The 27999-nt window shown below is 40.3% G+C and overlaps 1 protein-coding gene across 1 annotated transcript in view; it reads left to right on the top strand.

The window, feature by feature from the left end:
• LOC126457604 (protein lin-54 homolog) overlaps positions 1-27999 on the top strand; it is a 275865-nt gene that overhangs the window by 170889 nt on the left and 76977 nt on the right. Inside the window, exons 7-8 of the mRNA XM_050094052.1 lie at positions 9875-10069; positions 26078-26430. Coding sequence (XP_049950009.1) covers positions 9875-10069; positions 26078-26430 — 548 coding nt within the window. The remainder of the gene's footprint in view (positions 1-9874; positions 10070-26077; positions 26431-27999) is intronic.

Below are 27999 nucleotides of genomic sequence, written 5' to 3'. Positions count from 1 at the left end.
CCTCAGTGCAGCACTCCGTGAAGAATGGGCTGCCATTCCCCAAGAAACCCTCCAGCACCTGAATGAACATATGCCTGCGAGAGTGGAATCTGTCATCAAGGCTAAGGGTGGGCCAACACCGTATTGAATTCCAGCATTACCAATGGAGGGTGCCAAGAACTTGTAAATCATTTTCAGCCTGGTGTCCGGATACTTTTGATCAAATAGTGTATTTGTCATTTCACCTGCTTTTCCACTCACAAATAGAGCGAGAGAAAAATGACTGTCTGTACATCTCCGTATGAACCCTAATTTCTCGTATATTATCTTCATGATCCTTACTCACATTATGTTTTGGCAGCTTTCCAGTCCTTTCATTTACTCGTTCCACCTCATATCGCTTTGCAACGTTATGCCCAGATATTTAAATGACTAGACAGTGCGAGCAGGACACTAGTATTACTGTATCCAAACATTACAGGTTTGCTCTTCCTACTCATCTGCATTAACTAAAATTTTTCTACATTTAGGACTAGCTGCCATTCGTCTTACCATACACCACAGCATTGTCAGCAAACAACCACAGATTGAGCAAACAACCACCGATTGCTGCTCACCCTATCTGCTAAATCATTTATGTATATAGATAACAACAGCAGTCCTATCACATTCCCTAGGGCACTCCTGATGATACCCTTGTCTCTAATGAACACTTGTTGAGGACAACATACTGGGTTCTATTATTTAAGAAGTCTTCTAGCCACTCACATATCAGTGAACTTATTCCATTTGCTCGTACATGCGTTAACAGCGTGAAATGAGGCCTTTCCACTGTTGAGCAATTATGATTGATTTTCTGCTCCACAATCACTTACCGTAATAGCTATCTTTTATCTGTTAATAAGGTCAATGTTTTGTGATCAATGTCAGATGTAATATAATATGGTTACTGAATGTTCTATCCTTGATTTTATGAAATGTTTAATTTTTATGAAATATATGGTTTGAACAGTACTTATTCCAGAATTTTGGAAGGAAGATACAAACTTGCAGTGAAGAGATGGACACCTAAAATACAAGTGTCAGTGCAAAAATCATGACATCTCCTGTTTTTATCTTGAAAATGGTACTGAATTAAAATTTTTTGAAATATGCCAATGGAAGATTAGTTCGTATGTAAACATTACTTGTAGGGAGAAAAGAAGAAATGGTGATGAGATCGAGGACCGATCTTATCTTACAAGCTTAATGTTACAAATTCAGCATTCTGTCAGTTTCACTACAAAAAATAATATGGCCCGTCACCCAAATAATGTTGTATATGAGGTTATTGTTGTATAATCCACAAAGAGAAACATTTTTTCGTTTCATTTATTCTGGTAGACTCGTATGGAAATTATCTTTCCTTCATATTTGATGCATCAAGATTTTGCCTAAACCCTCATTCCATTCGCCTTGTGGAATTTGCAAAAACCTACTACCGAGCTCTGCTATCGAATCGCAGTTAAATGCATAACACTGCAATTTAATGCAAACACCGTAGCATTCTTCATTGCAAAAAAACTGACAAGTTTTGTTAGGTTCTTCATTTAGTATAAAATAAGTCTGTATGTTTCCCACACCCCTACATACTACAATAACCACCAATTACATCAATTCTCCCATTTGCATGCGTGCACTACTTGGGTCCAAAATAGCTGCTTTATTCCATGTGACATTCAACTGACCAATGGCAGCGGTCAATTGTCAGCATTCCAGCCCTGAAAGGTTTTTGCTACTTTCTTTATCCAGAGCTTTAAAGAAAGACTTAATAGCAACGTTTCCGTTGGTGATGTATCAGGAACAGGTCAGACAAGTGAGAAATGCATAATGTTGATTTTATTATTAACTGCCGCTTACACAATTTGTTCAGTATGAGCATTGGAGACGTTGAAAAGATGCCGCACAGCGCCAGATCTGTAACTGTTGGCCAAAATTTGAACAAATTTCTTTTCAGCGTAAATTGGTTTTGTTTTAATGCAGTAGAATACCTACCATGTTTCACTGCCATACGATACTTGCAACCCACACTGGAGTAGCTGCACTTCAGTAACTGCGCGGTATTATCATTTATCACCTTATAGTTTAATGTAAAATTGAAACTAATGCTGGCAAATGTTTCACATTGCAATTATTCAGTGCAGGTACAGTAGCAGTAAATTAGAGGGTAGTAATTTTCCCAGAGTTCTTGAAAGTGACAGCATACAATTCCACATACAAGCAAACAAACTGGAAGAAAATGGCAGGCTTTTGTTCAGTTTTGTGGGAGGCAATTCTTTGTGAACCATTGACATTCAAAATGACACAATTTAAAATTTTGAGTTGTGATGTTTTGTGTTTCTCTTAGTTGTAATAGTAATGTGAGTCATACAGCAACAAGTGGAGTAAAGGTTTCCACATGACTATCACGGATTTTAATGAAATTTTATGTGAACAATCTCACATGTTCCTAATGCACACTGGTAAAGTATGTTGATCATTAGTAACTGAATCCTTTCAGAGATAGTCATTTGTTTGACTCCACAGTGCAGCTACAGTATCAACAGTGTGCTTTTTGGCAATTTCGCAACATGTCATCTCCGGTAATATTTTTTTTGAAAGAAATAAAACTTGATCGTCTTTACAGCTTTTAGAACTTTGTCAAAATAAATAATAGAAAAAGATTTCTCAAAAGTTGTAGAAAGAGTCTTCTACAAACTCTCTATAAACCATTTTCATTAGAAAGAACATGTTCTAAACCACCTAAAAACTATGGTTTTTTCAATGTGTGTACACACTGAAGAGCCAAAGAAACTGATACACCTGCCTCATATTGTGCAGGGTACCTGTGGGCATGCAGAAGTGCTGCAACATGATGTAGTATCGACTCGACTAATGTCTGAAGTCGTGCTGGAGGGAATTGACACCATGAATCGTGCAGTGCTGTCCATAAATTCGTAAGAGTACGAGGGGGTGGAGATCTCTTTCGAACAGCGTGTTGCAATGCATCCCAGATATGCTCAATAATGTTCATGTTTGGGGAGTTCAGTGGTCAGTGGAAGTGTTTAAACTCAGAAGAGTGTTCCTGGAGCCACTCTGTAGCATCTCTGGACATATTGGGTGTCATATTGTCCTGCTGGAATTGCACAAGTTCATCAGAATGCTCAGTGGACATGAATGGATGCAGGTGATCAGACAGAATGCGTACATACATGCCACCTGTCAGAGTTGTTACTAGACGTATCAGGGGTCACAAATCACTTCAGCCGCACATGCCCCGCACCATTACAGATCCTCCCAGCTTGAACAGTCCCCTGCTGACATCCAGGGTTCATGGATTCATGAAGTTGTCTCCATACCCATACATGTCCATCTGCTTGATACAATTTGAAATGAGACTCGTCCGACCAGGCAACATGTTTCCAGTCATCAATAGTGCAGTGTCAGTGTTGATGGGCAAAGCCGAGGTTTAAAGCTTTGTGTCATGCTGTCAGAAGGGTACATGAGTGGGCCTTTGGCTCCGAAAGCCCATATCGATGATGTTTCATTGAATGGTTCATATGCTGACACTTGTTGATGGCCCAGCATTGAAATCTGCAGCAGTTTGTGGAAGGGTTGCACTTCTGTAACACTGAACAATTCTCTTCAGTCATCGTTGATCCAGTTCTAGCAGGATTTTTTTCCAGCTGCAGGGATGTCAGAGATTTGATGTCTTACCGGATTCCTGATATTGATGCTACACTTGTGAAATGGTCGTATGTGAAAATCCCCTCTTGATCACTACTTCGTAGATGCTGTGTCCCATCGCTCGTGTGCAGACTATTGCACCACGTTCAAACTCACTTAAATTGTGATAACTTGCCAATGTAGCAGGAGTAATCCATACATACGTCTGTATTTGAATACACATACCTCTACCAGTTTCTTTGGCGCTTCAGTGTATAAGGCCCTAAAGAACGACCAGGTGGGGGTGCTTTGAAAATGGGGCCCTTATTCCACTGGTACTCAAAGTAAATTTGATGTCTTTATTATGTTGTACAGTTGTTTAATACTCTATGGGGAAAGCAATATCAAAAGTATTGATGACTAGGAAGTCAGATAAAGTCTGAATAACTTGAAAAACTTCAAGAAAGGGGTGTCTTGTCACTACTCATTGTGACATATTTCAGTCTATTTGTCTGCTGTAACTACAGAATCAAGCTGCTTATAAACTTCACAATTTAACTGTGCATTACCAAGGTCGTGGAAATGATGGTAGTAAAATTGTTGTGTAACAATTGCAGCACACTTCATATAAGTAGCCTTCAGGTTTTACAGAAGTTCCACATTGTCAATTTTGATGAAATTCTCAGCAGTCTTCCTGACATTTTTTGGAATGGATTCATGTTGTAGATAATTATTAGTAAGTCTTTTTATTTCTACATCTACATCTATACTGTGCATGAGGGGCATGACAGAGGGTACGTCCTACTGTACCAGTTATTAGTGTTTCTTCCTGTTCCATTCACATGTGGAGCATGGAAAGAATGATTGTTTGAATGCCTCTGTGCGTGCAGTAATTATTCTAATCTTATCTGCATGATCCCTGTGTGAGCAATACGTTGCAGTATATCCCTAGAGCCATCATTTAAAGCCAGTGCTTGAAACTTTGTGTGATGTTATTGATGTGCTAGTTTCTTTCTGGTTTAAGGCATAGTGTACTTTGTGTTAGCATAGTTCGTGACTAATGTGGAACATAAATGCACACATGAAAAATTGTATAAATATGTTTGTATGGTCCATGGCCGTTTAACCACTGCTGATTTCTTTTAAAGTGAGAAAACCAGCATCCCCATTGCCTTAGGGGCCATGCCTGATAGCTGTGCAACAACAGCCATGGATGACTTTCTTTACTGCAGATTCCCATATGTTTGTAGATGTGCCAGAGCCAGAAGAGGTCTCTTTTAGGATCCTAAGCTCATGTGTACTTCAGGCTACTTGAATTTCTTACCTGTTTCATTAATTTTCTGTGGAATGCAATGAGGAAAACTATACTACCAGTCAGATGATGTCACCAATGGGAGTGTTTAGGAAGAAATTTTGGTAACATAGGACTAAAAAATCACACTTTCCAAATGTGATTACTTCGAATTATTAGAGCCACAAAAAAAGAGAAAACTATTCTTTTTATTGGCTTCCTTATTCCATTTTATTTTTTTATAAAAAGAATTTTTTAAACTGAATGCTGTAGAGATGTCTAAAATGAGAGAGTGAGGGGGGGGGGGGGGGGGGGGGGGGATAGGAGGAGGAGGAGGAGGAGGAGGAGGAGAAGAAGAAGAAGAAGAAGAAGAAGAAGAAGAAGAAGAAGAAACTTCTTCTGTGCAGTTTTTCTGACTTGTGCTCATTTTCTAGCCATCAGTACTTTTGATATTGTTGTCCACATAGAGAACTAAATAATTTTAGTACGTTACAAAAGATGTCAGATTTAATTTGATAGGCAGTGGAATATGGGCCCATTTTTGTTGCGCCTCCACCTTGTTGTTCCATTTTAGGACCTCATATGCTCACTTTGCAAAACCAGGTAGCTAGAACGTGATCTTTCAAATGAAGTCGGAAAAGATAGCCATTCTGGCAATTTTAGAAAAACTGTCATTTTTCTCCTCAATTTGTAACCTATTGGAATGGAATTTTATTTTATAAGACCTTGTATTTGTAAGTTATTACAAGATGACAAGTATTGAAATATATGAAGTAAAATAGTTATAACTTCTGAACGGTTTGCATTAGGACGTTCAGACTGCAAAGCTGGTCACAGGGAATGATGGGAATTAGTATGTGCTGTATGGTTTGGTTTAGCAATGAAGCCCATATTCATTTGGATGGGTTTGTTAGTAAGCAAAATTGATGCATTTGGGGGACAGAGAATCCGCATTTCATGATTGAGAAGTCTCTTCACCCTCAACGGGTGACTGTGGTGTGCAATGTCCATTCTTATAATAATTGGTGCAATTTTTGTTGATGGCAGATTCACTACCGAACATTACTTGAAAGTTTTGGAAGATGATTTCACCCTCATTATCCAAAATGACCCTAATTTTGACAAGATGCGCTTCATGCGAGATGGAGCTCAACTCCATTGAAGTACGAGAGTCTTTGATGTCCTCGAGCAGCACTTTGGGGACCACATTCTGGCTCTGGGGTACCCAGAGGCCACTGGCATTGGCCTTTATTGGCTGCCATATTCTCCGGGTCAGAACACTTGCGACTTCTTTTTGTGGGGCTATATTAAAGATAAGGTGTAAAGCAATAACCCCAAAACCATTACTGAGCTGAAAACAGCCACTCAGGAGGTCATCGACAACATGGATGTTCAGACACATCAGCGAGTCACGCAGAATTTCACTATTCGTCTGCACCACATCACCACCAATGATGGCAGGCATATTGAACATGTCATAACCTAAATCCGAATGTCAGTTACATGTTGAATATAGTTGTTTTTAGCACCTTAAATGCATGCATTGCAAAATAAAATAAAGGTTTTTTTAGATGGTTTAGAACTTAGTCTTGCTAAAGAAAATAGTTTATAAGAATTTGCAGCAGACTCTTGTTTTTTAAAAGTGGGTCAGAAATAACCATTTCTCCCACTTTTAGAAAAATTGTCAACTTTGACTTCAGTTTGTGAACTATTGGAAATCAGTAGGCTAATTAATTTTCATATTGTAAGACCTTTTTCTTGTAAGTTATTATGCACTATGTTTCAGTCGTAGCCCACAATTACTTCCAGAGATATAAAAAGCTAAACTTTACTTTTCTTCTTGTCAGTGTGTGTTTTTTCGGCTGACTTCGCTTCAAATTATCCATATGCAAGTCATTCAGGAAATCTTCTTCTTCTTCTCCTCCTCCTCCTTTCAATTATTTCACTTTAGAGAGCATAAAAAGTTGTGCAAGATGGCATAGTTTTATTTCTTTAAAGAAAATATTGCCGGAGATATTGCGTTTCAATATTGCCGAAAACTCATGGGTGCACTGTTGATAGCTGCGCTATGGGGTAAAAATTTTCACACAGCATTGCAGCAAAATCTGTGATGGTCATGCAGGAACTTATTCCGAAACTGAACGACTTGGCATGGAATGACCTATGCACAATTAAGGTCGGAGTGTGTTGCTAGATTTTCTCCAGAAATGCTTCATGCTGTGACATAGCTCTTTCTTAGAATCAAAACTGTGTTCACAGATTATTTCTTTTATTTATCGCTAGTGAAGATAACTCATGGGACTAGAAATCTCCATAGGAATTTTTGCAATTTGGCAAGGTCACCTATTTTTGTCTTTAATCACTTTTCCAATATTCTTTAGATCAGTTTAGGAAACTGTTCTTCAGCATATCAGTCTCTGGTTCTTCCATCTTCAGGTGTGACTAGTAATGTGTCCACTTGTAGCTCTATAAATAACGGTAATTGTATTATGCAAATTCCCTGTTTGCCAACATCTCTTGAATGAATATTATTGGAGAAAATCATTGTATATGATAGGTATTACATTTCCAGTCTTGATCAAATTCATAAAACACAATTTTGTCAGCAGAAAAGGTGTTACACATCACTTTTGACCAGAATAAATGAAAGTCATTGAACATCTGTTGACAGTACCCTGAATGCTTGAATTTTTTGTTGTCTTGGTTTTGTTTTGTTTTGTTTGATGATGATGATGATGATGATGATGATGTCTCCAGGTCTTGATCACAGACATTCCTAGTGCTAAAATGTTTGCGTATAATTTAAGAAATGTCTATTCCTTCAAACCTAAGAGTATATTACATGTATTGGTAATGTGCTGAAAATTCCTTCCATCATTCTGAAACAATAAAAGTGATTCCTTCAGTAGTATCCTTTTCGCACCTGGACTTCCATCTCTAAGCAAATTTATTTTGTTACTGAATTTGTTCAGCCAACAACAGACAGAGGACATACTGGGAGAAATACCCTCAGTTATCAAATACAACCCTTTTCATACTACCAACTGTTGTGTGGAATTGGAAGTCACTTAAAGTTCCTCAATAGAGGAAAGACCATAGTACATAATGAAGTGCTCACTACTTTCTATATTGACTACACAGATGAACTCGTTCAATTTGTATCATTGTTTTATCATAGTTCACAATATATCAACTGTTGGACAACTTTCCGTACTTTCCACATGTACTTCTCATGACTGACTAAACAAATAGGGTACCACAAGTTCTGTGCTTGTGTTCTATAACTGTGTACTGAGACTGCTTGTCTGGACTTTATATTACATTACGATGCAGGAGATGACCAGTGAAATAACATGGGTTTCTTAAAGACAAAACAGCAGTCAGTAATGTAGTGTCATACCAACTCGCACACATGAGTAGCACACTCTCTTTGGTACACCAAAGCCCAGTCACTTAGAAGAATTGTGGCCATAGGCAACCAACCATTTTTGCGATTATATAAAGTGTTGCTGGCACATATATGTTTGATACATCTGAAACGGTAATACATAGTAAAAAAGACCAAGATTCTGTGTTTATTTTTCATAATTACTTAATTTTTTGGTAGATTACAAATTTTAAATAGTGGTGACAGGAAGTATAATCATGGAAAGGTCTTGAATTATTCTGGCAAGCAAAGAGCAAACAGAGTGGTAGTAGTTTGTTTCTTTTCAGCTAAATTGTTCCGTCTTCTCCAAACAGATCTTAGAAACCCATGTTGAATATTGATTCATTGTGAGATCCATCTGTAAAACAAGGGTGAGATCAAGACAAATAAAACAGAACTAAACTGTAATTACAGCAGCAGTGTCTGTAGTAACAATATTAGCCATAAAAAATTGTAGCAGACTGCAGTTTTCCCACATATGAATCATCTTCAAACTGTTGCCACTCAGATATTTTTCTCTCCTATCCAGAATCAAAGAATTCTGCCTCTTGAGCTTCCACAATTTCTTGCTCGCTCAGCATACGTGACATATTTAAAGCAGAATTACAGAAAACGCCGAAGCCTAACAATTACGCAGATGAAATTGACAGTGTGAACACGCACTGGCTCACCCATTAGCGACAACAGCTGTAACATACGCCAACATTCCTTTTGAACTAATTCTAGAAGTGAACACCAGAAGGAAGGACCTGTTAAGAAACAGGTAGTGACACATCCATACATAGTTCTCACATGAAATGAGTCCAGTATTCAAGTGGTAGGTGGCATGCACATCAATAAAATCATGGCCCAAAGTATACTCGGTCGCAGTCTTTTGAACAGTGTTGTAGCTCAAATTATGCTCGAGTTTGTTCGCCAAACTGTCATGTGACTTCACATCAGCACTTAACTGCACACTCCATGGAAAAGACAATAACTATTATGTCAGTACAAACAGGACATCCACCTACAGCAAAGACTTGGAACCAAGTGATTTCCACCTCATCAAACATGAGCAACTAGGTTGCCTCCTGAAATTTTGATAGTATTGGGGAACTTCAAAGTGCTATCACAGGCTGTGACAGCAAAACTTTTTCTGAGCGAATGTATCAGCTCTTTCAGAAATGTGATAAATTTGTAAATATAAATGGTGATTATATAAGAAAATAATATGAAGGTCAAAAACATGCTTTTAACTATTTCAGTATTTTATTTGTTGCGTAATGGAGGATATTCCCTAGATAACTCTCGTATGACATGAATTATAAGCTGATATCGATTGATGGATGATTGGCAGGTGCAAAGAAATGAAACTATTACTAATCAAATATTGATAATCGCTGGGTGTGGGTCTATTATAACCCGCTCTTTAAAAACTGTAATATATTCCTACTCTAAATTTTGCCAAGTATTATTTAAACAGGCATAATGTTTTTATTTTTCACATGGAAAAGGTTGTTCCAAAACCTGCCTCTGGTCAACCTGCACAGAGGATCCTCATTCCTGCAGCTACTCCAGTGTCACAGCTTCGAGGAGCTCAGAATGTAGCAACGCTTCAAGCTTCAACAGTTACAGGAGCAGCTATTCTTCCATCTGGTGGTAACAGCTACGTGATGCTGCCAGCACACTATGTGGAGCAAGTTAAAAATGTAAGTTGCTGATGTTTCTCTGTCTTCTTACTTTCTTATTTTTGAATAAATGTGACATGAACATCCGTAATCCTCTTTCCTTAATCACTGAATATCTGAGAGCCACATCCTTACGTAGTATTTGTGCAGTAAGGATGAATTTTCATTTGGAGTATGTTACTAATGGACATAGCTCTAGGTGAACAGAACTTAGTCACAAGCAATGTAAACTCTAAGTTGAAATAACAACAAAATTAGGAAAACGATATACTGCTAGTCACCATAAAGATGGCCTATTGAGTTGCAGACAGGCACAATGAAAAGACTGTTACACATTAAAGATTTTGGTCAGCACCTTCTTCAGCAAGGGAAACACAAACACACACACACACACACACACACACACACACACACACACACACACACACACACACACACAAACAAGCACATCACATACACATGACAGGTACCACCAGCAGCTCCGACCACATTGAGACTGTCACATAAATAGCAATCTGAAGTGAGGTGGGGTTGGGAGGGACAGCAGGATATGATGTGGAGAGAGAAGATTGCTGTCTGGTGGTGTGTGGGTGGGAGAGGAGAGTGCTGTATAGTGGTGTGTGGGTGGGAGAGGAGAGTGCTGTATAGTGGTGTGTGGAGGGAGAGAAGAGTTGTGTGTGGTGGAGTGGCCAGGAAATAGACGATGGCTTGATGAGAATGCCAGTTGCAGCAGCAGGAAGTGGGTTGTGTGTGTTGGGGGGGGGGGGGGCGGGGGGGCGAACAGGAAGCAAAAATAAAATGTAGAGGAGCAGGCAAGAGGAAAGGATGAGGGTGCATTGTTGGAGGACAGCACACAGTGAGGCTGAGGGGCTGTGGAAAGGGAGGTGGTGATAGGACAGAGGGGGCGAAACTGTTAGATGGTGGATGTGGGGACAGTAGATTGAGGCCAAGATAATATCAAGAGCGGAGAATGTGTTGTAAGGATAATTCCTATCTGCACAATTTGGAAAAGTTAGTGGTGGAGGGGAGGATCCAGATGACCTGGGTAGTGAAGCATCCATTGAAATCAAGCACGTTATGTTCAAATGTATGTTGTGCCACAGGGTGGTGTACTGTGCGCTTTGCCACAGTTTAGTGGTGGGCATTCATCCTGGTGGATAGCTAGTAGGTAGTCACACTACTATAAAAAGCTGTGCAACAGTTGAAGCAGAGCAGGTATGACAAGGTTGCTTTCACAGGTGGCCTGGGCTTGATGGAGTAAGACAAGCCTGGACTGGAATAGGAAGTCCTGAGTGGGTGGAGTGGGAATTTTTTGCACCTGGGGACTTCCACAGGGATATGATAGCGGTTTTTCCCAGCCCCGATCTATGGTGACCGATTAGCTCACATCCACCATCCAACTATTTTTGTCCCCTCTGTCCTATCACCTCCTTCCTTTCCACAGTCCCTCACCCTCATTGTGTGATGCCCTCCGCGAATGCGTCCACCCGTACTTTCCCCATTCCTGCTCCTCTCCATTGCCACTCCCAGTTCCACCCCGCATCCCACCTCCCGACACTGCACCTGGTAGTCTCATCAGACTGCCATCTAGTGTTCTAGTCCCTGCACCTGCCACCAGACAGTGCTAGAACTCTTTAGTTCTGGCCATGCCACCTTTAGTGAGTTTTATGATGTATGTTAAATGCTGGTTTACATATTGTTTTGGAAATCAGCTGTTTAGCATATTTAGGATATTTAGAGAATGGCTAACACTTTCCCTGTACTTATCTTCCCTCCTAAATATAATAAACTGGATCTTGGAATATTTTTGTGAAAGACTGATCTCCACTGTATATGAATATGTTTAGTAAACCCAGGTTTGCAAAGCATGGTCTGGTGATCACTGTCATACCTGTATCACAGTAATCTGTGTGTGGTATAAAAATCAAGAGATATTGGATTAGTGAGATGAATTAGAAAGATTTTATAAACCTTCCTAAGAAAAGTTTTAGTCTTCAAGTTAGGATTATTGATGAAATAAATGTATTTTGAGCCACAATTTTTGGCAGCAGACATCATTTGGGGAATCTGCTTATCATGGTTGTATCAAATTTGCTTCGATTAAGTGAAGCTCTTTCTGAGGTGGCTTAAGTTGTCTTCACTTCTTGTGGGAACTCCATTGACCCTTGAATTTCCTCTTTGACATAGCACATATTAAACAGCATAGATTATTTATACTCAGCCTTACAAGAAGAGCCTGGGCATCCGGTTCCTCTTGAGAAAAAAGATCTGTAATAAAATATAACTTTATTGTTGACAGCAACAGAACAAAACATGTAAGCTAGAATATGTACATAATCATTAAAAGAGTAAACTGCTGAGTATAGGAAGGAGGTTGAATGTTTGTAATGGAAATCAAATATATTACGTTCAGCTAGATTAAAACGAAAACAAATTATGAACTTAAATGGACAAGATAAGCCAACATGTGATTACCAATCAGATGTTTTTATTGGTCAGCTGATTAACAAACACCTAAAACAAGTTGTCTAGACATTTGTGAGTGTAAAAGAGGATTTTCAATACCTTGCTCTATATGAACAACTGTGTGACTCCCCTCTTACTGCAGCCCTATCATCACTTCACTTGCCTGCACTTTTCACTCTTGTGGCCACTCACCAAAGTCTCCTACCTGTCTTACCCTGTGCATCTTGTTCTTCTCCCCCCCTCCTCCTCCTCCCCCCCCCCCTCTCTTCTCCTCCTCCTCCTCCCCCATGCCTCTCACCCTTCACCTCTCACCCACCTCCCATGCAACTCACCCTCTGCCACAATTTGCCTTTGGCCCGCTAGCCTGGCCCCTCACATCACTTGCTATGTTTGTCCTATTTTCTTTCTTTTTTTTTTTTACCAATCACGCTACTCAGTCTTTCAGTCTCCCTCACTTACCCTCCACAGTCACCCAACCTATTGTATTTCTATCATTCTGAAATGTACTGAGCAAAAAAAAATTTTTTTTTTTTTAATTGTACCCATGCATAATGTAATAAAATTAGTTTAAATTATAAAAATCATTAAGTTATGGCTTGCTAATGTAGACACAAGTCTGATATAATACTCAGCAAAATGCTTGCTTGTAATCCGAGCATTAGAATGATTTAACATTTTGAACTAGGAAGGGGGGGGGGGGGGGGCGAAAAAAACTTTGAGTGTTGGATTGCATATGCTTTCTTTCTCTGAACATTTTCAAAATGATTGTGTCCTCTTCTGAGAAAGTGGCTATAAACATCTAAATGAATAGAAATTCCACTGAAATTGCAGCAATAAGTTTGCCCCCTGCTTTTAGTGTCACTGTTAGTGTAGGATGTAGATTGAAATCATGGTTTATTTTGTGTTTCATTGGGTGTAACCAGTTCCTTTTGGCTCTTGTTCTAAGCATACATTAATGGTGCAACCATGCTGTTGGCACCTCATTGCTCACCAGAAAGAAGCTCTTACCTGGCATCTGGTGGTTACTTAAATTTACCCTCAATATGTTTGTGAAAATACATGTTTGTCTGTGATATGTGTAAGACTTCAGCTGAAATTGTACAAAATGCTTTGTCCAAAGGTCATATGGTGCAGTTAGCTCAGGGGCCCACAAGAAGTGTAAATGGTTGTGATAACATACTCGACCTCTTGACAAGAAACAATCTTAGAAGGAACCCCTTGAATGTGAATCACAAGTTCAATCTTTATTAAGGCTTATTTGATAGTGTTGTGTTAACAGTTGTGACAGGCAAAATGTTAGCTGCTAATAACTCACCATATGTATCAGGAAGGTGACAGAAATGAGTGTCCATGAGGTGAGGTGCAGAAATCAACCTTCTATGGGATGTATGTGGTACACTTCACCAAACTGACATCTTCGGCATTCAAGAAATGTTCAGAACAAACCATTAATGTGCATCATGAACACTGAATGAAAAATTGTATGCCACAGTGGTCATAAAAGTTTACACCATCAAGATCAAAGGCGAACTCCTTGGGAGTCATTCACTGTGCAGGACATTCAGCTAGGTGTCCAGTCTTACGGGATTGCATGTAGAATCATGTTGGTGTAACTGGGTAATGAGAACTGATGGAATGTGATGGCACGAAACTGAATGCGAAGCAGTCTATTGTAGAGCTTATCGTGAAACTGGCTATCCTTAAAGGAGTAACTGTAGATAGTGCAATAATATACTGAGGTGGCAAAAGTCATGGGATACCCCCTAATATTGTGTTGGATCTCATTATGCCCAGCATAGTGCAGCAACTTGTCGTGGCATGGAGTCTGCAAGTCATTGGAAGTCCCCTGCAGAAATATTGAGCCATGCTGCCTCTACAGCCATCTATAATTGCAAAAGCATTGCTGGTGCATGATTTTGTGTGCAAGCTGACAGCTAGATTATGTCCCATAAATTTTCAGTGGAATTAATGTTGGCCAGTGAGGGTGGCCAAATCATTCACTCACATTTCCAGCATGTTCTTGAAACCAGTCGCAAACAGTTGTGGCCTGGTGACATGGCACATTGTTATTTGAGAACATGAAGTCCATGAATGGTTGCAAATGATCTCCAAGTAGCTGAATATAACCATTTGAGCACAGTGATTCATTCAGTTGGACCAGAGGACCTAGTAGACTCCAAGTAAACACACTCCCCACAATTACGGAGCAGCCACCAGCTTGCACAGTGCCTTGTTGAAAACTCGGGTCCATGGCTTTATGGAACCTGCACCACACTCAAACCCTACCATAAGCTCTTACCACCTGAAATCGGGACTCATCTGACCAGGTAACTGTTTTCCAGTCATCTAGGGTCCAACCAATACAGTCCTGAGCCCAGGAGAGGCGCTGCAGGTGATGTGGTGATAGCAAAGGCACTCGCATTGGTAGTCTGCTACCGTAGCCGTTTAACACCAAATTTCGCCGCACTGTCGTAATTGTACATTTGTTATACATCCCATATTGATTTTTGCAGTTACTTCACAAAGTGTAGCTTGTCTGTTAGCACAGACAAATCTACACAAACACTACTGCTCTCAGTCATTAAGTGAAGGCTGTTGACCACTGCATTGTCCGAGGTGAGAGGTAATGCCTGAAATTTTGTATTCTTGCACCATCTTGACACTGTGGTTTTCAGAATTTCATCTTGACACTGTGGTTTTCAGAATTTCATCCATATGTCCAGCACCAACTACCATCCCATGTTCAAAGTCTGTTAATTCCCATCGTGTGGCCATAATAACTTCGGAAACCTTTTACATGAATCACCTGAGTACAAATGACAGCTCTGCCAGTGCACTGCCCTTTTGTATCTTCTGTATGCAATACTACTGCCAGTTGTATATGTGCATAATGCTATCCTAAGACTTTTGTCACTTCTATGTATGTTTTATGGGCATGGAAAAAACAAACATCCAGAGGCTGAATTTGTCAGATGGTTCCAGGTGGCATGAATTGCAATGTCATACATTTTTCTGAAGTGATAGTTTATTCTAAAGGAGTATGATTCTTATATGCAGACCAGGAATCAAGTAAAAGCATGTTAGCATGTTATTTGGACCAGCTATTGTCCAAATGCGGTGCTCATACTGTAGTTCTTGTTCTCTTACCCACGTTTTCCCATTCTTGCTTGCTGTGACATAAATATTCTCCACTGCTGTTGCAAAGTCATGCATGTGAGAAAGAATCATAGGGGAACGGAGCACCTCCAACTTCACACAGCACAATAAATAACTTTGGAGTTAATTTACCATCCAGATTAACAGTCAGTATAATTGTGTACAGGTGCGTTAAGGCAATGACGTTAGTTGACTGTCATGCAACTCTCTTGGTCAAATAACTTACGGGTTTGCTGCCGGGTGACGTCATCGACCATTGCCAATATTTTGACAGGAGCATACCCTGCCATTCTCAAGGCACCACTGCACGGAGGAAGCAATGTGCATGGGAATATAATACCTCGGTTCACAGAGGAGAAAAAAGGAAGATACCCCACACATAACAAGTAACCGCAGAGTCAACACACAGCAAGGATAACCAACATCAGAAATATCGACAGTGACTATTTATCAACAGGTGAGGTAGCACTAATTCTGTCCCTCTGTTTATTGATGAGAGACAGAGCTGGATTCCAAGCAGCGTTTAAACAAAATCCACCATCTCTGTTTATAAGGTTGCTTGATAGTTCGATTTTAACAGCTTCCTTAATAACACTATCCCAATAGCTGGACGTGCAAGCCAGAATCTCTGTGTTGTTGTATTCCATAGGATGACTGGTCCTTGTTTCTCCTCTGTGAACCGAGGTATTAAATTCCCTTGCACATTGCTTCCTCCGTGCAGTTGTGCCTTGAGAATGTCAGGGTGTGTTCCTGTCGAAATATTGGTGGTGGTAACCGACATCACCCGGCAGCAAACCCGTAAGTTATTTGAACATTCAATTCGCCAGGAAAAGTTAAGGTCTCAAACTCTCTTGGCGCTTCCAATTTTCAGGGTTCCTTCCAAATGCATTTTCTCTTCAAATCTCAGTTGGTCAGAGTCAAAAACAAATTACTTACTGAATGATGGGATAAGTTAGTTTATCTCATCTACACATTTTCGGTTCAGTTCTGCAGTATGCTGTGCATCGTCAAGCTGACACTTTGTTTGAAATTTAGTTATGTTATATCTTCCAATACTATAGCACTCTTTGAAGTTATGCAAGAATGCACTGCTTCCCTGGAACTCACTGTAATCTATATGATGCACAATTTGATGTGCATAACATAGTAGGTCACTATCATTCAGATCCTGTAAATTGTATCAAGCATCCTTGAAGCACGCAAACTCCAGTTTTTGTAACAAGTGCATCTTGTCCTCCCTTGACTATCCATAGTTTTTCTTATTGCTGCGGATGTATTCGAAATCTGTTCGTAATTGTTCTTTTACTACGCTGTGGATGATCTTCCAAGCACATAATTATGTTCAGTATCCACTCCTTGGACAACGATTGTCCTTTGCTACATTTCACTGGAGATTGGGTTTATGGCTTGTTGTCTGACAAGGATGATGAACTACATGGCTTGACACCTGTATCAGTATCACTTTCTCTTGTTAAGCCAGGATTGTCATCATTGTACTCCCCGTGTGCATTGTCCACACAGTGAAATATATATACAACACCACACATTCCACTGACTCATCTGCCACTACTTTCTCACTCTGCGAAATTTTCCTTTCTGGCGAAATTTCAACTTCAGTAACGGTTCTTGTAGATATAATCCAATGTTTTATTTGTTTATTGTTGCCATTGCTCTGTTTTGTATGGACACCACTAGCACTGTATCACTGTTGTTAGTTTCGCATCGACTGAGCAGTTCAGCTATGCTCCATAGCCTCAAGCTGTACCCATCAGTGGATACCTCCAGTGTCAGCCCCTGTTGCCATTAGCAGCCAGTATTGTGGTTGCACAGCGGACAATGTGTAGAGCGTCGAATGCCTTAAATATCATTGACCTTTTGCGACCTCGCTCTCGGGGTTCTTTGTTAGGCAAATAGACCGTCATAATAGATACATGAATTAGTGGTAAAATGTCACTGTAGCAAGACTGAATACCATTAACTTCCAAACCATTAAAAACAAATGTCAAATGAATCTAAAAAAAGCAGATAAAAGTTTGAGAGGCTTCCTAAGAGACTGTCCCCATTCCTTCCATACAAGTATGCAAGTGTAGAACACATGTGGCTTGAACTCAAATAAAAATTCAGTTTAGTACCAAGTAAATTAATGAGAAATGAAGCTGTTCCCATGTGATACACAAAACGGGGTAGAACGTTGTTGCAGAAGCATCAGAAAAAATGTGCCAAATTTAAAAGAATGCAATATCCCGAAGAACTGTGAAGTTCTACAGACACTCAAACTGTTGTGTGGATTTAAATGCCATATGCTTTTAATAATTCCCAAAACCCAAAATTGTCTCAAAATCTGACAAAACCCAAAGAGATTTTGGTCACGTGTAAAGTACACCACAGGCAAGACACAAATAATAACTTCACTGGGTGATAACGATGGTAGTGTTACTGATGGCAGCACCACTAAAACGAAAATACTAAATGTGGCTTATCAAAATTCATTCATGAAAGAAGATTAAGTAGGTATTTGAGAATTTGAATCATAGTTAACGTAGAAGTAGATAGGTTTCTTCAGTGTACCGAAGCAACTCAATTCACTTAATAGAGGCAAATGCTCCAGAGCAGACTGTATACCAATTAGATTCCTTTCAGAGAATGCCAGTACAATAGCCCCTTACATAGCAGTTGTATACAACCTCTCGCTCGACAGAAGATCCCTGCCTAAAGACTGGAAAGTTTGGCAGCTCATAACAGTATTCAAGAAAGAAAATAGGAGTAACCCACTGAATGACAGACCGATATCACTGACGATATGCAGTGGGATTTTGAAATATACGCTGTGTTTGGACATTGTGAATTCCGTCAAAGAAAACAATCTATTGACACATAACCAGTATGGACAAAGAAAATATCATACTTCTGAACAAACCTGGCTCTCCATTCACACAAGGTAGAGAGTGCTGTCAACAGGGGATCTCAGATTGATTCCGTACTTCTGAATTTTCAGAACACTTTTGATACCATTCCTCACAAGTGGCTTCTAATCAAATAGTGGAAACTCCAGGTTGTGGAATATCAACAATATTGAAAAAGAATAGATTGGTACTCACTGTAAAAAATGACTCATTCTGTAGCAGACAGGCACAATGAAAGAACTGTTACACACTTAGCTTTCAGCCAAAGCTCTCATCAGAAAATGAAGCACACACACATTCATGGAAGCAAGCACATCTCATGCACACATGACCACCATATCTGGTGGGGCAGGGAAGAAGTAGGGATAGCAGGGTATGTGTTGGGAGAGGGGAGGGAGGGGGGGGGGGGGAAGCTGTCTGGCAGAACATTTAGGGACTAGCTGTATGTATGGCGAGATTGCTAGGTGTAGTGTTGGGAGCATGTGAGCTAGGGAGTGGTGAGGGGAGCAAAAAAGGCAAGGGGCAGAAAGGGGAAATACAGATGGGTGCATTGGCAGAGGGCTGCCTACAATGAGGGTGAGGGGACGTGAATAGGGAGGAGGTGGATTCTGTTGGGTGAAGGGTGTTGGACAGTAGGTTACCACAGGTTGAGGCCGGGATAATATCGGGAGTGGAGAATGTGTTGCAAGGTTAACTTCCCATCAGCACAGTTCAGCGAAGTTACTGGTGGATAAGAGGGTCCACATGGCCTCAGTTGTAAGGCAGCCATTGAAAGCAAGCATGTTACATTCAGCTGCATGTTGTGCCACAGAGTAGTTACCATGCTCTGGATGGTGGCCATTTGCCCTGATGGACAGTTGGCTGGTAGTCATACCAACATGGATGGAAAGCTGTGCAATTAGTGCATCAGAGATGGTATATGACATGGCGGCTTTCACAGGTGGCTCGGCCTCTGGTTGGGTATGGTCAGCCTGTGACAAGGCAGGAAAAGGAAGTGCTGAGAGGGTCGATTGGGCAGGTCTTGCACCTGGGTCTTCCACAGGAATGTGATCCCTGTGGCAAGGGTTTGTGTTGTGGTCGCATAGGGATAGACTGGGATGATATGCATTTTGAATGGGTGACCGATACCACTTTAGGAGGGGTTGTAAGGAACTTGAGTATGATGTCAGTCATTTCAGGCACTGATGATGGATAATCAAAGCCCAGATGATGGATAATCAAAGCCCAGATGAAGGATGTGATTTAGTTGTTCCACTCTGGGGTTATATTGGGTGACAAAGGGAACACTCCTTTGTAGCTGCTTCTTGGCTGTGGTGGTAGGATTACGTTGCATGTGGTACATGTCATGGGAAATTTGTTTGCGGACTAGGCCTAAGGGACAGTGCTCTAATGCAGTAAAAAGACTCTCTCACCCTTGTAATTAAAATATCGGGTGTTCTGAGATGTTGGGGAGCCAAGTATTTCTAGAATTTACCCCGAAATTCTCGAAGCAGTACAGTGCCTCTCTGTAAAGGGCTTTGAGACCCTCAGCATACTGGGCAAGGGAGTTCTTGTCACAGCACATATGCTGTCCCCAGATGGTCAGGCTGTATGAGAGGGATTTTTTGGTGTGGAAGGGATGGCAGCTGCTTAACCCTAGGATGCATGGTGCCAAAAACACACATGAATGCATATGCAGGGCCTCCAAGGCCCTGCCCAAATTTAAAATCTTCCTCTTTTCATATAATCATTCTTTGGAGTTAAATTTATTTATGTCAAATTTATTGTCATATTGAAAGATTCCTAAGATACAGTAATAGGATCTGGTAGGCCTCATTAACATTTTATTAATTGTTTTAAAAAAACTCTTAAGTGTGAATTTTTATTAGATACATCCATTTACATACAACATATACAAATAATTTTATTAATTCACTTATAAGTTGCAATTTACATTTTATAACATTTATTACAACCAATTTCTTCAATTAAAACATACTCATTATCCACAATATTATGTAAATAGGCAATATTTTGACAAAAAGTTATTATTCATTGTTCACATAAAATTGCATTTTTCTTAGTTTCCAACATGTGACAAACAAGAAGCACAAAGAACACCACTATGTTCCTTACAAATGTTGGTTTTACACTTAATGCATCTCATAGCACTTTTCCTGTGTTTGCTATATGGACAATAATTGCATCTTCTTCTTTTTCCTGAAACAGGTAGTTGGTTCGGCAATATGATATCTTTTTGAACACCACGTCTTTGCATGACATCAACGATTTTCTTTGGAAGATTAGGGATCTGAATACGATGTTCCATTAGTGGTCTTACCATTTCCTCTGCTAAATCTCTTAGGAACAAACGCCTTTCATCACTTCTTCCTCTATAGTATGTCAGATGTTGGGCAGAAAATACAATTTCACTGCTCATTGCTGCGACGTCCATCATATTCATCCATAATGCAAATGGCCATCTTCTTGTTTCTCTTGCAAGTTTAATAACAAATTTTCTGGTCCATTTGATCTACTCCACCCTTTGTAGAGTTATAGAACTTTATTATATCTGGTTTCTTTTTTGCATGAGTTTCATCAATGTTTCTGTCGTGATGCATTGTGCTAATGAGGACAACAGACTTTTTCTTTTTGGGAACATAACTCACCATTGTAATGTCACCTCCAAATGCAAGCAAATAGGAATGAATCGCTCTTGAGGCAGCAGATGGTTTCATCTCATTAGGAATTTCTGGTTTATTTTGTTTGATTGTTCCCACCACTGTAATTTGCTTCTGAAGCATCTCTTCTGTCAGCTGCACACTAGTAAAGAAGTTGTCAACAGTAATATTTTTTGATGATCCTTCAATGCTTTTAGCAAGCTCTTTCACCACATTCAATCCAAGATTTTTCCGAATAGGTTCATGGGGCTTCCTTCCTGTGTAAACCATTCCGTCTAAAGCATATGCAGATGTAGCACCACATAACCAAAATATTTTTATGCCATACTTGGCTGGTTTTGAGTGCATATACTGGGTGAAGCTGCATCTTCCACGGAATGGGACTAGCTGTTCGTCAACTGTGAGCGAATCATTGGGAATAGTTCTATTTCTACACTTATCAAGAAATAGTTCCCATACATAGCGAACAGCTGCAAGTTTGTCATCTGCAGATCGAACTTCATGGGTACGCCTGTCACCAAATCTAATCATTCTCCTTATATCCTCGAATCTATTTACTGACATGGTGGCCTTATATGTAGGATTTGCGTTTTCATCCAAGAATAATTCTCTAATAGGACATTCCCAACTCTTCTCAACACCAGAAAGCAGTAAAAGACCAAGAAAACCTTCCATTTCAGAAAGCGAAACGTTTTTCCACGTTTTACCACATAAAGCAGCCACTCTTCTGTGTTCAATATTTGTGCAGTTGATGATTTCCTCTAGTATTTCCTTGGAGATGAAATAGTCCCAGGCATCCTTTAGTTTACAGGTTTTCAAACCACGGGCTGGACCAGTTGCCTTCTTTACGATGACAGTTCAATCCCGCGTCTGGCCATCCTGATTTAGGCTTTCCATGATTTCCCTAAATCGCTCCAGGCAAATGCCGGGATGGTTCCTTTCAAAGGGCATGGCCGACTTCCTTCCCCGTCCTTCCCTAATCCGATGAGACCGATGACCTCACTGGCTTGTCTCCTTCCCCAAAACAACCAACCCCCTCTTTACGATATTATGGACAGGCGTACGAAAAGTAGCAGGAGGATCTAATTTTCAAATAGTTCCATTCCGACTAATGTATGTGTGGTCTACTATACTTTGTTGTGGTGGTTCTTCATTTTCAGACTCTGATGAAGTAATATTATCGGAAGGACTGTCATCTGCCTCAATATTCACATCTGGAGGTTCATTGGCTGATTCTTCACTACATGCATCTTCAAAAATATTTCCTTCCTCGGAAGAATCATGTTCTTCAAACCACCGAGCCACAACACTTTCAAAATTAGCTGCATTTGCACATACTGACTCTGTTGCTTTGCGTGTCGAAGCCATAGCAAAAGGTGTGTCTCTCGAACAGCAGCTTGTGCAGCAGTAAACGAGTCATACTCGTAACAATATGGGCCTTGCAGCAACAAACAAACTGCGGTAACAATGAGGCTGACAAGAGCCGCACAGGATAACAATACTATGCAATAATAAAACATTTGATAGCAAAAAGATCAATAATACACCGACATTGCCAATATGTGAAAGTAGTGTGTATTATTTTTTAGTTATACTATCACTACTATAGCTTCTGCTGCTGTTGGCACTCCTGTTGCTGGAAATACCACTACAGTTATTGTTGAATTAATAACTGCTTAGGCTAAAGAACATTTATAAATGTGTGAGGGCTTCTGAAGCCCTGCTTATGCATTCACGGTGTATGGGTAAACGTATTGAATTATACAAAAAACTTAAAAAGGTATCTCGTTCAGACTTGATAGGAGGAATGTCACAGCGTTAGTGAAAGAGTACTGGAAAGCAGTTTGAAATCAAACAAAAAATTGCAGAATTTTTTTTAAAAATGAAGACATACAAGGGCCTCGGAGGCCCTGTATATGCATCCTAGGGTTAAATGCAGGTACTGTTCGTGGTTGGTGGGTTTATGTGGGCAGAGCTGTGATGGAGCCATCAGAGAAGAGATGGTCAGCATAAAGGATGGTGACGCATTGGTTGACGAGGACCAGCTGAAACAGATGGGGGAAAAGGTTAGAAGGGGGGTGGGGGAGAGGGAGGAACATGGTTGGATGGCCTGGAAAAGGCAGGGTTCAGTATTGAGATTGGGTTGGCTTTGTTTGGAGGGGTTGGCAGCAAAAAAAGTTTTTCCATTGCAGGCATAGGAAAGTAGGTCTTTGACAAATCCAACATGGTTAAACATAGCTGTAGGGCTAAAGATGATGCATCTGGAGAGGACTGAAACTTCTCTGGGGGCTTAGGATTTGGTGGAAAGGTTTACAGCAGTGTTCTGCGAATTTTTTGGCTATGGATTTAGTGGCATGTTGTTAGGAAACTTCGGGGACCTGGTAAGTGGAAAAGGTCAGCTAGGTGGGGTCTGGGTGTTATGAAAGGCTGACAAAGACAAACGCTGTACATTTTGATAGTGATGCACCAAGATGGTGGTAGTATGTCGGCAGGTTGGATACTTTATGTAACTGATGTTTGGAATGTTCCTCCAAGTGGTGGAGAGCAAGCGATTCAATTTCAGAGATGTGATTAATGTAGTCGGGATTACACAGTTGCAGTATCTTGCAGAGGTGATTCTGGGATGCCTGTGTCATGAGATATATTTCTGCAATGAGGGCCTAGGACTGGCAAAATCTGAAAAGGTGAAAGTCATTTTGAAAGGAAAGGTGGGATCCAGAGAAAGGAATTTTCATGGTTAGGCCATTGGAGGTGATTCAATGGTTTAGGCAACAGTTAAGGAACAGAATGTGAGACTGGGTTTTAGCCAGGGCAAGGAATATTTTTCTGAACTGGAGCAGAGTGCCCTCCGCCACACACCGTTGGGTGGCTTGCGGAGTATCAATGTAGATGTAGATGTAGAAATATGAAGCATGGTCTGTTGTGGCAAGGATGGCATTGAGGTAACAGGTATGATGGGGAAATGGAGAAATGAAGGTGTTAGATTGTTGCCAGGCAGCTGCCCCACATGTATGAATGTGTGTGTATGTGTGTGTGTGTGTGTGTGTGTGTGTGTGTGTTCCCTTTTCTGACCAAGGCATCAGCTGAAAGCTAAATATGTAACAAACCTTTCATTTCCCTGTCTGTGGCTCAATGTGTCATCTTTATGGTGAGTAGCAATCTATCCTTTTCCTAATTGTTCTAACCAAATAGTGTGCTTATGGGTTATCATCTCATTTGTCTGCCTGGATTCATAATTTCCTGTCAGAAAGGACACAGTCCACAGTAACTGACAGTGTGTCATCATGTGAAACAGAAGTGAAATCCAGTTTTCCCCAAAGAACTGATGCAGGCCTTCTGCTATTCCTGATCTATACAAACAATTCAAGAGATAATCCGAGCAGCTCTCAAGATTGTTTGCGGATGATACGGTCATGTATTGTGTAGTAACATCAAAATTAATTGCAAAATTATTTAGATGAGATATCTGTATGGTGCAAAACGTGGCAGTTGCCCCTAAACAATAAGAAGTGTGAGGTCCTCTGCATGAGTATTAAGGAGTCTGCCAAATTTGTGCTATATGTTTAATCTCTCAAGTTTGAAAGTTGTTGATTCAACTGGATGCCTAGAGATGGTTGTTACAAACAACTGAAATTGGTACCATCACATTGAAAATGCGGGAAAGATGAGCCAAAGACTGCATTTCATTGGCCGTACGCTTACTAGATGCTATAAATCTACTAGCGAGACTGCCTACACCACACTTGTCCATCCTCTTCTGGAGTATCACTGTGCGGTATGGGATCCTTACCAGATATAATTGACAGAGGACATCAAAAAGTTAAAATCAGGGCAGCTTGTTTTGAATTGTCCCAAAATAGAGGAGAGAATGTCACATATAATGTGTGAGTTGGAATGGTAATCATACAAACAAAGGAGTTTCTAGTTCTCGTTGCAGCGATATCTTTTTACAAAATTTCAGTCATCAACTTTCGTCTCCAAATGCACTATTTATTTTTTCCAGCCTCATCTACGTAGCAAGAAATGACAATCATAGTAAAATAAGAGAAATAAAAGCTCTCGCCGAAAGCTGTAGGTATTTGTTTTTCCCAAGTGCTATTCAAGAGTGGGACTTCCCAGAAATAATCCAAAATTCTCCTCGCAAACCCTCTGCCAAGCACTTAAACGTAAATTACAGAGTAGTCATGTGACTTTAAATGTTCACTTGCATTAGTGTAAAGTGAAAATGTTCTTGGCATTGTCGAGGACAGCAATAGCTACTCATTTGTGCAAAAGAAAAGTGATTACTGGCAAGAAGAAACAAGAGAAGGTATGGGCCCACTCTTTGAATGCAGAACGTCCACACTATAGACCTTTAGACCAGTTCTACAAACAGCTCAAAAATTATTCAGTACACTTTTTCAGACAGTCACGAATGTCACATCGTATTTTCTAGTTTATTTTAAATATTATTATACCATTTACATTTAAAGATTTTGCCTGCAACGCTATTAATGCAATTCCTGTGGAAGAGTGATTGTTAGGACTTTAATGCGAAGTAATACTTAGTGTTTCTATCCACATTCAAATTACGTACTACATCGCAAAGTAGAGTTTCGTCTTGACGTACGAGCAGTGAGACTGTAGAATAAGTGTACACTTATTACTGATTTTGAAAAGGTGAAGTGTTTTTGTGTCAGATGTTGTTTGTTCGGCTCAAATTTGTAATATTGTAGGTTTTCATAATTTGGCTCAGCCAAAGAAAAATATGTAAGGACTATCGTATGTTTTTCTTACAGCTAACTATATGTATAAAGTAGTGAAATATCATAAAAGTAGAACATAAAGTATTGCTTTGTGGACAGTTACAGGCACAGCAGCAACTAAATCAGCAAAAACAGCAAGAGCATCAGATGCAACAAGAAGAACAGCAGCAAGAGCAACAGCTGCAGCAAGCCCATCAGTTTCAGCAGCAACAACGTCACCATCAGCAGGCACAACTGCAGTCCCAGAAGGAGAAGACGCAGACACAGCAGCAGGAATCTAGCAGTGCCAACATCCTAAGCTCCAGTGGGAGCCACAGCCAGGCTACTGGTCCTGTGAACACAGATACCCCAGCTCCTCCGCGTTCAGGAGCATCATCCCGCACCACGTTGGAGCCCAATGGCATTAGGCCTCGAAAACCGTGTAACTGCACCAAATCCCAATGTCTGAAACTGTAAGTGTCAGTATTTTGATATATCTTACATTTGTATTATTTTATTGCAAATTTTTGTATTGCCTTTTTTTCCCAGGAAATAAGCCTTACCTATGTTCTTGCGGTGAAGTATTTGTATTAATGGAGATAAAATGAAGCAAGTAATATTTAAATAAGACAAAAATGCCAATGGTTCCTAGCAGATTAAAAGTTGCCTTAGATTGGATGTGTTCAGAATCCCCTTTAGTAGTTACTGAATTTTCATCGACACTGTGTTCCAAGAAACATTGATTTCGATAAACTTTAGTGTACTGGCTTGGGGCTTTCGAAAGTAACTCATGTGGAAGTATTTAGGTCAGAATATTTCAATATTCGAAATTTCACTCAAGTACCAGGAACAAGTAGAATTATTTGTCACTTGTCCAGAATAGAGCAAGCTATTCCCAGAAAATAACCCTTTCATTATCCACCAGGAGGATGAAGATGTCTAATGAGAGGGAAGGGACTCCTATCTTCTCCCCTATCTTCTCCTCTTCTTCCTCCCACTCTCCCTTCCCCCATTCCCTCCCTCCTTTTTCTCACTTCCATATCTGCACTTAGGGCCCTGAGCTCACCTAATCTGTATGAGGAGGGACCACATCTAACCGGCACCCATGTGGCCCTACCACCATAACTCCATGCCCTAATAAAAGCCAGCAGAATCAGGAGATGCAGACATTGGGCTGCAGAACAGCCCAGTCCTAATCTGTACCAGACTTGTATCTGGATATGCCTCCAACTGAATTTAAATTCCATGGGGAGGATGTTGAGAAATAGAAAAGAAAAGAGAAGAAACCAAAGGTGAAAGCCGACCCAGCAATCCTAGCAGATCCGAATCCTGTCTACACCACTTCTGAACTCATGCAGTTGGAATGAAATGCTTGCTCGGTGCTTAGCAAACTTGTCCAACATCATTATTGAGCCTGTCGTTTGAACAGAATTGATCCTGAAAGAGCTTGTAGTGTGGTGTGTACATCGGTCCTTGAGACCACCTCTAGAGACCAGATACCACTTAGTACCACAGTAGAAGTGGTGGAAGTATGAATACAAAAGAAAAAGAAAGAAAGAAAGAAAATTGAATCACCCTTTGCAGCATCTGTCCTACTTTCCTGAGCGAGAGATGACATAACGTGAGATCATCAGTTTTATTTAACAGCTGCCCTAGGTTTCTTTTACTGGGTTAGTTCAATATCCATAACTCTTTGTGGGGCAGCTCTAAGATAACGAACCTTAGCAACTTAGGGGCTGTTCTAACATCACTACATGGGCCAACTCATTAGTGCAGTTGTTCTTAAATCTTGATTCCATATACTAAATATTATCCCACTCAGTTTAGTATACCACATGCATCCCTATCAGTAATCAACCTTATGGCCTGTAGCTCTAGTTCTAACCTTTCTATTCAATGAAAGGTTCATGATGTCATAGTGACTTCTTCCTGATCATTTCATCCCTCCTACATTGGTACTCCACTAGAGCCCCCCTGCTATGGTTGTTTAAGATTGCTAACTGGCACATTAGCTTTCCTCATGGGACTGTTGAAGAGAGTCT

The sequence above is a fragment of the Schistocerca serialis genome, chromosome 2, assembly GCF_023864345.2.
Source record: "Schistocerca serialis cubense isolate TAMUIC-IGC-003099 chromosome 2, iqSchSeri2.2, whole genome shotgun sequence".
NCBI lineage: Eukaryota > Metazoa > Arthropoda > Insecta > Orthoptera > Acrididae > Schistocerca > Schistocerca serialis.
The sequence above is the reverse complement of the archived record's forward strand: the minus strand, read 5'-3'. Positions and strand labels throughout refer to the sequence as shown.